This window comes from Anneissia japonica, unplaced genomic scaffold (genome assembly GCF_011630105.1).
Source record: "Anneissia japonica isolate Jap-2015-1 unplaced genomic scaffold, ASM1163010v1 scaffold673_len1821605_cov196, whole genome shotgun sequence".
NCBI lineage: Eukaryota > Metazoa > Echinodermata > Crinoidea > Comatulida > Comatulidae > Anneissia > Anneissia japonica.
In genome coordinates, this window is record NW_022717449.1 from 549,721 (window position 1) to 565,094 (window position 15,374).

Here is a 15,374-nt window from a genome sequence, read left to right on the forward strand (position 1 = left end):
TTTTATTGTTATTAAATGTACTATATAACACTTAATACAACGAACTTATTTATTGGGTTGCATTTACTATTAAAGATTCATATAGTACATTAAATTAAATAAATACAGCCTAATAGGTCTAATTATTAGATTGTATTTACTTAAATAAATACAACCTAACCAGGTTGTATTTATTTAAGTAAGTGTATGATAAAGAAATACAACAAAAATGATGATGCTCTTTGAGTAAATTTAGTATTAAAATAAATACCAACCTAATAAATTATGAATAGTTAATGCAATAATGAAATACACGAAATTATTATTATTAATAGTATTATCATTATTATTATTTAGTTGTATTTGTTATTAATGTACTGTATATTACTTAATACATTTACTTAAATAAATACAGGTATTATTGGATTGTATTTACTTAAATACATAAAACCTAACCAGATTTTATTTAAGTAAATGTACTATAATACCTACAAATACAGCAAACAGAAATGATGATGCTCTATGGTAAATTTAGATAAATTTATACAACTTAATAAAAATAATTAAGCCTAGTGTACAATGAAGAAATAACTGATACTTTGCTAATTATACTATGAACACCACCATATGAGTAGGATTAACTGGGTATGTGATAGCTCCTGCCTATGCCAACCCCTATTCTGAAATGGATTATTCCTTTGTTAATGGTATTTCTTCCTACTGACATTATTTCTGATTTCTGTTATTAAGCATCTATCTGTCTTACCAATATAATCACTATTACAACCTGGACATTTAAAAGAACAGAACTTCAACTTTAGTAGATATATAATGAGAAACATTCTTGATTTTTGTAACCGTAACTTAAATTGTGATGCTAAACGTATTAATGCTTTAATCCTACCCAATAAATATGAAAATCTTAGACCTAATAAAAGAAATGGTGTTGCGATAATGAAGAAATCTTCTCTAATTGTTTTTAAAAATCTAGCTGTTCATTAACCACGCAGCTTAACTTCTTACAAGGCTACCTCCGGACATTGTTAAATACAATACAATTAGGTTTTGAATTGAAATTTATAGGAGTTTCCTTTTTCATGTCATTCTTTATCGCAACAACATGAAAGGCCGCAAAACCAAACAGCAATGATTAGTATTCAGCTCACTTCCCATACCGCACTTCCATAAATATTGAGTGAGTAACTTTGTGTTAACTTAGTATTAGGTCAATTAGAGACCAGCGATGTCAATTAATTTTAATATCATTTAGTTTCTGTATTATAAAGCAGAGAAATTGAATGAAGAAAGAAGAAGAAAGATATTCTTGATCCTACGTTGCCGCATCTAACAGTTTATTCAATTCTTTGATTCGTGGGTGATTTTCTTCATATACCGTCCGAAGAACTGAAAAAGCTTGCCTGATATAACCCTGTGCTTTTTTTGTATCTTTAAGCTTTCTGAACACATTGCCTAAATGTTTTAATGTTTCACTGATACCTACAACTTGAGATCCCTGTTTGCTTAACTCCTTAAATATTTCTAAGGCTTTCTCGTGTTTAAGTTTAGCCATTTGTAGGTCTCCAAGCTCACTGTATATCAGACCTATCCCATTTAATGTATTTCCTACCTCTGAACTCTTTTCTCCGAGGGATCTTTGGAAAATCTCGAGACATCTCTCACCGTTCGATAATGCGTCTTTTAAATGATGCATTTCTCTTTGTGTATTGGACAGATCGTGCAAAACTTCACCAACTTGATAGTGTGCTGGCCCATAATATTGTTCTCGTATTTTAAGGGATCGCTCTAATGTTTTCAGGGATTGTTGCAGATCTCCTTTTGCACGGTACGTAAAACCTAGGATATATAATGTTTCGCCAACATTTGGGTGGATATCACCGTGGATTTCTTCGTGGATGCTTAAAGCCTCTAAGAGTGCATGAATACTGTCATTATACTGTCCAAGTGAATAGTAATTTGTCGCTAAAGTATTTAAAACTCGTGCAACTCTTTGATCATGAACACCATACGCTTCTTTAGTAATATCTAATGCTTCTTGATACATCATCTTAGCTTTCTTTAGTTCACCCTGCCTATTATATACCAGTGCAAGGTTTAAAAGAAAGGCCCCTAGGCGTGGATGTTTGTCAGAGTAGATTTGTCTTGCAAGTTCTACAGCTTGTTCGTGGTATTGTTGAGCTATGTCAAGTTGTTTTCTGTATCTGTGGACAACTCCCAGTAAATGCAAAGAGACAGCAATCATTGGTGAAGAGATATACTTCTGTGAAATATTGAGAGCAAGTTCATGTAATTTTTGAGCTTTCGACATTATCTGGCCAACACCTCTGTAAACTGTTCCCATCATATTGAGTAAAAGAGTGGTATTTACTACTGAAGTTTGTTGTACGTTCTTGAAAGAACTCGTAGCAAAATCTTCAACCAGTTCCACGATTTTCTCAAGGTCTCTAGGCCGTTGGTTTCCTGTGTAATATATATAAAGAACGGAAAAAAATGCTCCAAGCTCTGGCTTTCCTTCTGAGAAACTTTCTTTCGTCATATTTACCAAGAACGTGACTTCTGGCATAACGACTGTAGATTTATGCTTATTTGGCCAATAGAGGTAGGGTTCTGCCATGGAGTTAAGAAATTTCCAACAAAATTCCTTGGTTATAATTTGAGAATATGCAAGGTTTAACCGGACAGAATGCGACACCAAAGACATTAAAACATCCACAAGTTTAAAGTTTAGCGTTGTATACTCTGTCATTTGGTTTAACGAAGCCTCTGGCTTGTCATCTAATACTTTGGATATCACTTTAAGAATCCTTTGAAAAGAATTTTCAATAAAGCGATTTCCTTGAGTTGTGTTGTCGTTAAGCCCTTTCGGTGTACAAACTATACGAGATGCTTCTCTGGTGACTTGATGCGAAAGAATGAACGTATGCCCTGATCGAGTCTGCAGTTCATAAATTGATGATCGATAAATTAACTCCTTAACGCTGTATTCTGTATAATCGTGAAGGGCTGAGTTCATTCTTGTATATTGCAAAAAAAGTTGCATGGATATCGTCTGCGAGTCACAGTACCCCACGAAGCAAGCGAGATCTTTGTATAAGTCCCTATTGCTTCTGTTAACTAGCTGGTTAATTGTTTTTATTGACGTTGTCAACATAGATAAGTTGTAAGGTAAGCCTTCATATTTTGCCTCATTCCATAAAAAATCAATATCAGACCTGTACGCTTCTAAATCCAGTTTAAATTTTTGCAGGTAATGAAAATAAGACTCGTTTCCGTGGAGAGTTCTTTCTGTTTTAATATAAATTGCTGCGTTTGCTAATGAAAAAGGCAAGCCACCCAATTCTTTTGCTAGATAACTTGCGTTTTTGTCATCATTATGGATCTTAGTGATAGTGTTTAACAATTTAACAGAATCATTAGGAGGCATACCATCAAATAAATTCATGTAGTGAGTTTTTGATAACTCGTAGATGGGTCGGTGTTGAGTAGTTACAACAACTCTTATCTCACCATAATCGTCATTACCAGGATGTAGTAGACACTTTCCGTAGCTTCGATTTTTATAAAGAAATCTGTACATTGCTCTTTTGACATTGTCAATTATTAATACTGGTCTACGCGATCGTTTTTTTAAAGCCTGTTTAAGCTGAAGAAAAGTCGCCACTACTTCTTTTTCTCCAATGTCTTTACTATAAGCTATTTCACTAGCATGCTTTCCTTCAAATGTGCCAATGATGTATTCTATTGAATGCTGAAAATCAGTCATAGATTCCGCATTTAACCTGATTACATCAACTGGAGGGAGAACGGAAATATTAAAAAGTTTTCTGAAATAAGTGTTAAAGCAATATGGCCATGCCCCGTTATTGTTAGTGTATACATGCTGTCCAAACTGTCTGGCAAGTTCAGATTTCCCAGACCCAGGCCCCCCACTAATTACCACATGGACTTCTGTGTGCCTATACCTTGCTGACAAATGATCGAACTTCTCTTTAATATGCTTCACATCCAATGTTCGCTCATATGATTCGTGTGACAATTCAGGCTTCAGTACGAGTAAAGACCTTGGATATCCGATGTCGCTCAAATTCGGTTTCATCACATACATAATTGCCAAAAGTGTGATAACTAGGCCTATCGTCAACTTGAAATAACGTGTACGAAACCATGGAGGAATACTAATTCCTACATTACGAAACATAAATAGCCAGCTCTTCCACAGAGATTTGAGAAGTTTGTCTTTTCTTGCGTCGTTAATGAGGCCTCGAGTAGATTCATTTCTGTCTCTTATACACATCTTTTGGTTTAACGAAGCCTCTGGCTTGTCATCTAATACTTTGGATATCACTTTAAGAATCCTTTGAAAAGAATTTTCAATAAAGCGATTTCCTTGAGTTGTGTTGTCGTTAAGCCCTTTCGGTGTACAAACTATACGAGATGCTTCTCTGGTGACTTGATGCATGGATCTTAGTGATAGTGTTTAACAATTTAACAGAATCATTAGGAGGCATACCATCAAATAAATTCATGTAGTGAGTTTTTGGTAACTCGTAGATGGGTCGGTGTTGAGTAGTTACAACAACTCTTATCTCACCATAATCGTCATTACCAGGATGTAGTAGACACTTTCCGTAGCTTCGATTTTTATAAAGAAATCTGTACATTGCTCTTTTGACATTGTCAATTATTAATACTGGTCTACGCGATCGTTTTTTTAAAGCCTGTTTAAGCTGAAGAAAAGTCGCCACTACTTCTTTTTCTCCAATGTCTTTACTATAAGCTATTTCACTAGCATGCTTTCCTTCAAATGTGCCAATGATGTATTCTATTGAATGCTGAAAATCAGTCACAGATTCCGCATTTAACCTGATTACATCAACCGGAGGGAGAACAGAAGTATTAAAAAGTTTTCTGAAATAAGTGTTAAAGCAATAAGGCCAAGTCCCGTTATTGTTAGTGTATACATGCTGGCCAAACTGTCTGGCAAGTTCAGATTTCCCAGACCCAGGCCCCCCACTAATTACCACATGGACTTCTTTGTGCCTATACCTTGATGACAAATGATCGAACTTCTCTTTAATATGCTTCACATCCAATGTTCGCTCATATGATTCGTGTGACAATTCAGGCTTCAGTACGAGTAAAGACCTTGGATATCCGATGTCGCTCAAATTCGGTTTCATCACATACATAATTGCCAAAAGTGTGATAACTAGGCCTATCGTCAACTTGAAATAACGTGTACGACACCATGGAGGAATACTAATTCCTCCATGACGAAACATAATTAGCCAGCTCTTCCACAGAGATTTGAGACGTTTGTCTTCAATAGCGTCGGTAATAAGGTCTCCAATTGATTCATCTTGTGTCTGTGTGTCTGCAGTTTGTGCCTCTGAAGCTTGATTTAACTTGTCACTGCTCTGAGATGTAGGTTTATTATTATTTTCAGTTGTTGAGTTTTTACCCAACGTTCGCTCATATGTTTTGTTTGACAATTCAGGCTTCAGTACGAGTAAAGCGCCGGGACATCCGATGTCGCTCAAATTCGGTTCCATCACATAAAAAACTGCCAAAAGTGTGATAACTAGGCCTATCGTCAACTTGAAATAACGTGTACGAAACCATGGAGGAATACTAATTCCTACATTACGAAACATAAATAGCCAGCTCTTCCACAGAGATTTGAGAAGTTTGTCTTTTCTTGCGTCGTTAATGAGGTCTCGAGTAGATTCATCTTGTGTCTTTGTGGCTGCAGTTGGTGCCGCTGAAGCTTGACTTAACTTGCCAATGCTTTGAGATGTAGGCTTATTTTTTTTAGTTGTTGGGTTTTCACGAGTTTGAGACCTTCTGGTTACAGAGCCTTGCTGTCGACCAGCGGCTCCACTTTGAGATCGTGTAACAACCATTTCCAGAGCAGTTGAGAGAGTTTATATCCATAAAATGCCGGGCGTATTTCCTTTAATCGACTATAAGAACAGGAGGTCTTTCTATATAAGTGTTACTCATGTAGATCTGGTGAGCATTGGTGTGTTTTTTGTTCAGTGCCCGCCGTTTTGCCTTCTTTTGTCACCAAATTCCAAAGTATTGTATATAATATAGCCAATGGTGCATGGCGTATTACAATACGTGTTTGTTGTTGGCACATGTACTCATTGCTGAAATAATAGATTTCGATTGAGTAGCTTTTTTTGTGCTGGATCATCGAGGCACTGCTGAACATTGTTCCCTCAGTCTGCCGGAAATATTTATTTCCCGACGAGTAATTCAAATGTGTTGATCGGTAGTTGTTAAATAGCACGACGTAAAGCGAAGGAGGTGAGGCGTTTTAGGGTGTAGTCATGCATAATTATTAGCAACCCACACCTCCCTCGCTTAACTCGTAGTATTTTGCAACTATCAATAAAACAATGTTTTGCTTTTATGTTTTTGTTTATTTATTTATTGGAGGACCATTTTGTAGTATTACTAATTAATATCCCACTACTTTTTTTTTTAATTGTTGGTATACTTGTCCTTTTTGAGCGCTTTTGGACAGTGATTTTTTTGGCTTTCAAAAGAGAACTAGCAAAATGATTTTTTTGTTCTAGAGGGGATTTTTGATATGCCATTAATAATAGAATCAACCTTAAAATCGTTTTTTTGACAATTTTTTATGAAGTTATAGGCCATTATATACGATTTTTACCGTGACGTCACACTCTTTAAATTGTATAAAGAAAAATAATTGTTGTACTGTATTGTATTGTTGATATATCATGTTTATCATTATGAACATAGTATAGGTAGGATTTTTAAAGTATGAGAGTGCAATTACGGGGCACCTAAATGTCCATATTCTCACGCATCCCCTACCGCCAGATCCTGCATCCGCTCCAAGTATGGTACATCACACAGGTTATTCAGATCTCTGATTGCCGAAAATCGATGATAAAAAATCTTGAGAAATTTGTTGGTGCTTCATTTTGACTACAGTGGTAATGTGATGATGACGAATTTCTCTGTTTAGAGTGTCATTTCAGGGCCATATATATAAAATTACTATTTCCTAAAATGTTCGCACCTCAGCCCCAACCATGGTGGGGCTGACGTATGTGGGCTCACGGCTTTGAAGTACCGGTAAGTATACTAAAGTATTTACATCAACAACAATGCTTTTAATTTATATTTTCTATGATACATCACACATATTACTTAGATCTTTAAGGTTGCCGAACATCGCTGATAAAAGATCATAAGAAATAATAGTGATGTGATGATGATAAATTTTACTATAGGCCTATAAAAGTGTCATTTCCGGCCATCTAGAAGGGTACTATTTCCTTAAATTCTCGCACCTCAGCCCCAATTATGGTGGAGCTCAGATAGGTGTGAACTCGCATCTTTGAAGTAAGTGAAGTAAAGCAAATAGGCCTACCGTACATCAAAGATAATTTTTCTAAGTCTTATTTTCTATGGTACATCACACAGACTATTTAGATCTCTTTGATTACCGAAAATCGCTAATAAAAAAATAATGAGAAATTTGTTGGTGCTTCATTTTGACTACAATCTGTCTCTTATACACATCTAGATGTGTATAAGAGACAGCATATGATTCGTGTGACAATTCAGGCTTCAGTACGAGTAAAGACCTTGGATATCCGATGTCGCTCAAATTCGGTTTCATCACATACATAATTGCCAAAAGTGTGATAACTAGGCCTATCGTCAACTTGAAATAACGTGTACGAAACCATGGAGGAATACTAATTCCTACATTACGAAACATAAATAGCCAGCTCTTCCACAGAGATTTGAGAAGTTTGTCTTTTCTTGCGTCGTTAATGAGGTCTCGAGTAGATTCATCTTGTGTCTTTGTGGCTGCAGATGGTGCCGCTGAAGCTTGACTTAACTTGCCACTGCTTTGAGATGTAGGCTTATTTTTTTTAGTTGTTGGGTTTTTACGAGTTTGAGACCTGAAGTAAAGCAAATAGGCCTACCGTACATCAAAGATAATTTTTCTAAGTCTTATTTTCTATGGTACATCACACAGACTATTTAGATCTCTTTGATTACCGAAAATCGCTAATAAAAAAATAATGAGAAATTTGTTGGTGCTTCATTTTGACTACAATGATGTGATGACGAATTTTACTAAATAGGAGTGTCATTCCCGGCCATCTAAAAGTAATTTTCCTCAAATTTTTAACCTCAGCCACAGATCTGCGCCCTGGGATTGTCATAGGCCGATTTATATTAAAGCGCATTTTACGACCCACGGACCGTTTTTAAGTCACTATATAAATAATATTATACGTTAATAACTGAATTAAAATTATTTTACTTGATTGTAAAGAGTATGTGCCTACCTCCAATGCAAACCGATTTTAGAGCACATCCTCTGGTCTGAAAAGTGGAAGCATGAACAACACACAACAATGGATGCCGCAATTAAATCTAACACCATGTAAGCCTACAGCTGTACAACCATAGTACGGCATAGTACACACTTTTTTTTAATTTTAAAAGATGTTCTTACAGTATTTCACATACAAGTTTTGCTTTCCCCGTAATTTAGATAGGCCTATTATCAGACAGGTGCACAAACAACCAGGTATCTGAAAGAAAATTGCTGCTAAGAACTGCATTGTCCTACCAGGCTATTAACCAGAAATTATTAGTTCAACGCCCACCCCTAATTAGCGAATCGGTCTACCCATTGTGGACGAACCCTCACCACCAGTCCCTCTCAATGGTGGCGCCAGCTGGGGAGGGGTGCAATCGGACAAGCAGAAAGAGATACATAAATCCAAGATTTTCAGCTAATGTGCATATTTTAATTTGGCCACATACCAAAAGCTAGCCATTACACTTTAAGTGCGAAATATAAATCCACCACTCATTTACGAAGATCTGAGATTTTTAAGCCAATGGGTCTGTTTCTATAAGTTCACTACGATATGTAAAATGCCGACTATTTTATACTCTATATACAACAGTAATAATAATAAATATATAAGTAAATAATATATATAGGTCTCATTTGACTTCATACATATTGAAAAGGGTTAGACCTATAGACGAGAGAAACCAAAACACCTCTATTTAGGAGATGCGGAAGTGGGCATGCCCTCTCAAAAAAGCTCTCCCCCTACCCCTGGAATTTTTTGAAGCAAAAATATGCAGAATAGTGTGTAGCACATAACATTGATTTGCATTTAACATTTTAAAATTTAGTGACAGAACGGGGGACACCTGCCCTTACCCCCTCCCCCCACCACTGGATCCGCCCCTGGCTAGCATTCCCTCACTTTACCATCGAGTCCTCACATTTTACCACTGTTCACTTCCCCATTTTCTTTCGTGGCAATGTAAGGTACAGTACTACAATTAAGGTTTGATGCAATTTATATGGGAGTTCCGTTTTTCATGTCTTTCTTTTATGGCAAGAACAAAAGGCCACAAAACCAAACGACAAATGGCATTGCACATAAATACCAAAAAAGGACAGAATACTAGAGAAATGCGATTGGTACATTCAGCTGACTTCTCATAACGCTATTTCAAAACAGTGAAATACTTATATGTTTTGCCAAAATTCACAGTTCTAACTTTTCACATGTAGTCTCGTGTACTATTGTTTAGTTTTTAACCAATCAGCAGCATGTCTCACTACCCAAAACATATGAACATTTGACTGTTTTGCAATTTCTGCAGACTCCTGAAAACGATTGAAGCAATTCAATCTAAACGTCGAGATATTTTCAACCAACAACAACAGTTCTTTTCAGAACTATCTACGTGGTGTACCGCAATCATTAATAGGCTATATATTACTCTGCCATGCAAACCTTCAAACAATATCATCTAACAGTTTATGCAATTCTTCAATTCGTGGGTGATTCTCTTTATAAACAGTCCGAAGAACTGACAAAGCGTGCCTGATATAATCCTGTGCTTTTTTTGTATCTTCAAGCTTTCTGAACACAATGCCTAAATGTTTTAATGTTTCACTGATACCTACAGCTTGAGATCCCTGATTGCTTAACTCCTCAAATATTTCTAAGGCTTTCTCGTGTTTAATTTCAGCCATTTGTAGGTCTCCAAGCTCACTGTATATCAGACCTATCCCATTTAATGTATTTCCTACCTCTGAACTCTTTTCTCCGAGGGATCTTTGGAAAATCTCGAGACATCTCTCACCGTTCGATAATGCGTCTTTTAAATGATGCATTTCTCTTTGTGTATTGGACAGATCGTGCAAAACTTCACCAACGTGATAATGTGCTGGCCCATAATATTGTTCTCGTATTTTAAGGGATCGCTCTAATGTTTCCAGGGATTGTTGCCGATCTCCTTTTGCACGGTACGTAAAACCTAGGAAATATAATGTTTCGCCAACATTTGGATGGATATCACCGTGGATTTCTTCGTGGATGCTTAAAGCTTCTAAAAGTGCATGAATACTCTCATTATACTGTCCAAGGGAATAGTAATTTGTCGCTAAAGTATTTAAAACTCTTGCTACTCTTTGGTCGTGAGCACCATAAGCTTCTTTTGTAATATGCAATGCCTCCTGATATGTCACCTTAGCTTTGTTTAAGTCACCCTGCCTATTATATACCACAGCAAGATTTAAAAGAAAGGCCCCTAGGCGTGGATGTTTATTCGAGTAAATTTGTTTTGCAAGGTCTACAGCTTGTTCGTGGTATTGCTGAGCTATGTCAAGTTGTTTTCTGTATCTGTGGACAACTCCCAGTAAATGCAAAGAGACAGCAATCATTGGTGAAGAGACATACTTCTGTGAAACATTGAGAGCAAGTTCATGTAATTCCTGAGCTTTCGACATTTTCTGGCCAACACCTCTGTAAACGGTTCCCATCATATTGAGTAAAAGAGAAGTATTTGCTACTGAAGTTTGTTGTACATTCCTAAGAGAACTCGTAGCAAAATCTTCAACCAGTTCCACGATTTTCTCAAGGTCCTTAGGTTGTTGGTTTCCAGTGTAATATATATAAAGAACAGAAAAAAACTACTCCAAGCTCTGGCTTCCCTTCTGAGAAACTTTCTTTTGTCATACTTACCAAGAACGTGACTTCCGGCATAACGACTGCAGATTTATGCTTATTTGGCCAATAGAGGTAGGGTTCTGCCATGGAGTTAAGAAATTTCCAACAAAATTCCTTGGTTATGATTTTAGAATATTCAAGATTTAACGGAAGTGAGTGCGACACCAGGGACATTAAAACATCCACAAGTTTGAAGTTTAGCGTTGTATACTCTGTCATTTGGTTTAACGAAGCCTCTGGCTTGTCATCTAATACTTTTGATATCACATTAAGAATCTTTTGAAAAGAATTTTCAACAAAGCGAATTCCTTGAGTTGAGTTGTCGTTAAGCCCTTTCGGTGTACAAACTATACGAGATGCTTCTCTGGTAACTTGATGCGAAAGAATAAAAGTATGCCCTGATCGAGTCTGCAGTTCATAAATTGATGATCGATAAATTAACTCCTTAACGCTGTAGTTTGTATAATCTTGAAGGACTGAATTCATTCTTGTATATTGCAAAAAAAGTTGCATGGATATCGTCTGCGAGTCACAGTATCCCACGAAGCAAGCGAGATCTTTGTATAATTTTCCATTGCTTCTGATAACTAGCTGGTTAATTGTTTTTATTGACGTTGTCAACATAGATAAGTTGTAAGGTAAGCCTTCATATTTTGCCTCATTCCATAAAAAATCAATATCAGACCTGTACTCTTCTAAATCCAGTTTAAATTTCTGTAGATAATGAAAATAAGACTCGTTTCCATGAAGGGTTCTTTCTGTTTTAATATAAATTGCTGCGTTTGCTAATGAAAAAGGCAAGCCACCCAATTCTTTTGCTAGATAACTTGCGTTTTTGTCATCATTATGGATCTTAGTGATAGTGTTTAACAATCTAACAGAATCATTAGGATGCATACCATCAAATAAATTCATGTAGTGAGTCTTTGATAACTCGTAGATGGGTCGGTGTTGAGTAGTTACAACAACTCTTATCTCACCATACTCGTAATTACCAGGATGTAGTAGTTGCATTCCGTAGCTTCGACTTTTATAAAGAACTTTGTACATTGCTCTTTGTACATTGTCAAATATTATCACTGGTCTACTCGATCTTCTTTTGAAAGCCTGTTTAAGCTGAAGGAAGGTCGCCAATACTTCTTCTTCTCCAATGTCTTGACTGTACGCTATTTCATCAGGACGCTTTCCTTCAAATGTGCCAATGATGTATTCTATTGAATGCTGAAGTTCAGTCATAGATTCCGCATTTAACGTGATTACATCAACCGGAGGGAGAACGGAAATATTTAAAAAGTTACTGAAATAAGTGTTAAACCAGTAAGGCCATGTCCCGTTATTGTTAGTGTATACATGCTGGCCAAACTGTCTGGCAAGTTCAGATTTCCCAGACCCAGGCCCCCCACTAATTACCACATGGACTTCTGTGTGCCTATACCTTGATGATAAATCATCGAATTTCTCTATAATATGCTTCACATCCAACGTTCGCTCATATGAGTCATGTGACAATTCATTCTTCAGTACGATTAAACCCCTGGAATATCCAATGTCACTGGAATTCGGTTTCATTACATACAAAACTGCCAAAATTGGGATAAATATCGTCAACATATAATAACCTGCTCGAACGTTGAAAAGCCAGATCCTCCACAGATATTTCAGAAATATGTCGCCTTCGACTAATTCGCCAATGAGGCTTTTAATAAATTCATACATTGTCTTTGTGCTCTCAGTTTGTTTCCCTGAGGGTTGACTTAGCTTGCCACTGCTTTGAGATGTTTTCCTTTTCGTTGTTAATTTTTTATGAGTTTGATAATTTTTGGTTACAGATCTGCCTTGCTGCTGTCGACCAGTGGCTCTACTTTGAGATCGTGTAACAACCATTTTCAGAGTAGTTGAAAGGGCTTATAGCAATGAAACGTCGATGTGTATTTTCTTTAGTCGACTGCAAAGATGGGAAAACTTTGTTTAGTAAGCGTTATTCCGAAAATCCAGTGAACATTGCCTTGTTTATGTATTCCTACAGCGGACGAACTTCCGCTGCTGTTAGTTCGTGTTGCTGTCCCGTGCCTGCCTTGTTGCCTTCTTTTGTCACCCAATTCGATAGCGCTGTATGTAATAGTCAATGATGCATGTCGTATTACAATACGTGTACTAGGTAAATGTACTCATTGATGAAAGGACAGATTTCGATTGAGTAGCTCTTTTTGTGATGGATCATCGAGGCACTGCTGAACATCTGGTTCCTCAGTCTGCCGGCCATATTTATTCCCCTACGTGACCCGACCCGAGTAATTTAATAAGGCCAAAAAAAATCTTGTGTTGGCCACGAATTTTTTTTAAATGGGTAGGTCGGTAGGAAAAGTTTTCTTCTTTCTTTTTTGTTTAAAAAAAAAATCTATATTGAAGAGCAAAACGATCGTATAACACTGTCGCATCCGATCTGTCACAGCAAGATAGGCCTATTCCAGCCAATTTTTATCTCATTAAAAAAAAATATTTTTCGTTGTAGTTAAAAAAAAAAATTAAAATGCCGAATGCCGAACCTGAATTTCGTATATTTTGGATCGGTTGGGCGTGGCCAACGCAATAATTCTTTTCATTTGGCCTATGTTAGTAGGTAGTTGCTAAATACCAGCGAGAGTGGTGATGCTTTTTATGGCCACGTCATGCATAAAGGCCTGTTTATACTTCAACGATAAGGATAAAAAAAAGCTAAAAAGCGATTGTTCATATAGAAGACAAAAAAAAGGAGAAATTTTTACACTAGGACAATTCGATAACGATTTATCGTGTATGATAACAAAATATTTTAACAAATCAAATCAGATATCGTCATAATCATGGAAAAACGATAAAATCGTTTTAATGTTATTCCATGATTATCACGTCATCTGATTTGATTTTTCAAAATATGTTGTTATCGCATAACTGATAAATCGTTATCGAATCGTTCTAGTGTAAAAACTGCTCTTATTTCTTTTATTTTCTATATAAACAATTGCTTTTTAGCTTTTTTATCGTTATCGTTGAAGTATAAACAGGCCTTAATACTTAATAACTCACACCTCCATCGCTTAACTCGTGGTTACTATCAATAAAATAATGTTTGCATTGATTTAGTCGCTTTTGGTTTATTTATTGGAGGACTATTTAGTAGTTATTGTATTATTAATATTAGTAGTATAGGCCTGATGGATTGTCATTGCGAAGGAGGTATCGTATCAAAATGGCACTGTACATGTTTTTGATGAAAATATTTGAAAAAAAAAAAATTTAGCAATTTCAGATAACAATGGTTTGTTTTTATACACAGATATTTAAAATAATAATTCTGGACTTGAATTGTGTACAATAGGCCCGTTGTTTAAATTTTAATATAGATATTTCATGCTATAGTATTAGATTAATCAATATTGTTCACGATTTTACAAATACTTTTTTGTAATGAATATGTCAATCAATTCGCACCAATCGAAAGTGTTGGTTCACGTGAATTCATATTTCTATCCGAGTTTTTCGCTTCAGCGAAATCGGTAGTTGAACTGGTACTACTTTTTGCAAAGCAAAAAATGCCCAACCAATCAGAGCTCAAGAAGCGAACCTACGCTTTCGATTCGCGCGAATAAATTAACCTAGGGAAACCTAGACCTGTTTATACTTACGACGATAACGATAACAGTAAAAAGCTAAAAAGCAATTCTTCATATAGAAAATAAAAGAAATAAGAGAAGATTTTATACTAGGACGATTTGATTACGATTTATCGTGTATACGATACCAACATATTTTGACAATGTTCAGTGGCGTTATTATGTAAGCATTACTGAAAGGTGCACGTAATGAGATTAAATGAATTATATGAAAGTATATAAATACCTAATATTGAAATACAACGTATGATGTATACAAATTAAAATTTAACACGACACTGTATTTTAGCGCAAGTCTGTTTATTCAAATTGTTTTCTCCTATTAGTTTTTTAAAAATTTACTTTTACTCTCAGTTTTCGTACTGTAAATGCACAAGAGTGTTCAAATTCACTTGAAAAGAAATAACTTAATAGTGTAGTGTGTGTGGGGGTGTGTATATGTGGATGTGAGGGGCGGTGTTTGTGCATGCATAGGCTTATCTGCATTGTAAAATCAGTGGAATATTGGGGGAAACATGTATAAACAACAAAATATATGGCTTACATTATCTTATATACATGTGCACAATATACATGTATACATTACAGCAGGAAATAAAAACAGTATATGCAACATACATTACAATGTATTTAATTACATATTTATGAATTAAACACTATGTATACATTTATACATGTG

The 15,374-nt window shown here is 35.9% G+C and overlaps 2 protein-coding genes across 2 annotated transcripts; both read right to left on the reverse strand.

Annotated features, from left to right (window-relative positions):
- Window positions 1-346: 346 nt before the first annotated feature.
- LOC117110252 lies at window positions 347-8,840 on the reverse strand. The gene is made up of 3 exons (XM_033252885.1): window positions 8,827-8,840; window positions 7,649-7,949; window positions 347-4,081 (listed from the first exon to the last, which is right to left on the reverse strand). The coding sequence occupies exons 1-3, from the start codon at window positions 8,838-8,840 to the stop codon at window positions 1,310-1,312; spliced, it is 3,087 nt and encodes a 1,028-aa protein (XP_033108776.1). The 3' UTR covers window positions 347-1,309.
- A 986-nt stretch (window positions 8,841-9,826) lies between these two features.
- LOC117110253 (kinesin light chain 3-like) lies at window positions 9,827-10,858 on the reverse strand. Its single transcript, XM_033252886.1, has one exon. It carries the CDS (start codon window positions 10,856-10,858, stop codon window positions 9,827-9,829), a length of 1,032 nt encoding a protein of 343 aa, XP_033108777.1.
- Window positions 10,859-15,374: the final 4,516 nt, after the last annotated feature.

Coding starts and splice junctions, on each gene's coding strand:
- LOC117110252 (XM_033252885.1), bottom strand. Junction 4,082..7,648: donor TGTATGTGATGAAACCGAAT/TTGAGCGACATC, acceptor ATGAAACCGAAT/TTGAGCGACATCGGATATCC.
- LOC117110253 (XM_033252886.1), bottom strand. CDS start 10,858: ATGATGGGAACCGTTTACAGAGGTGTTGGCCAGAAAATGTCGAAAGCT.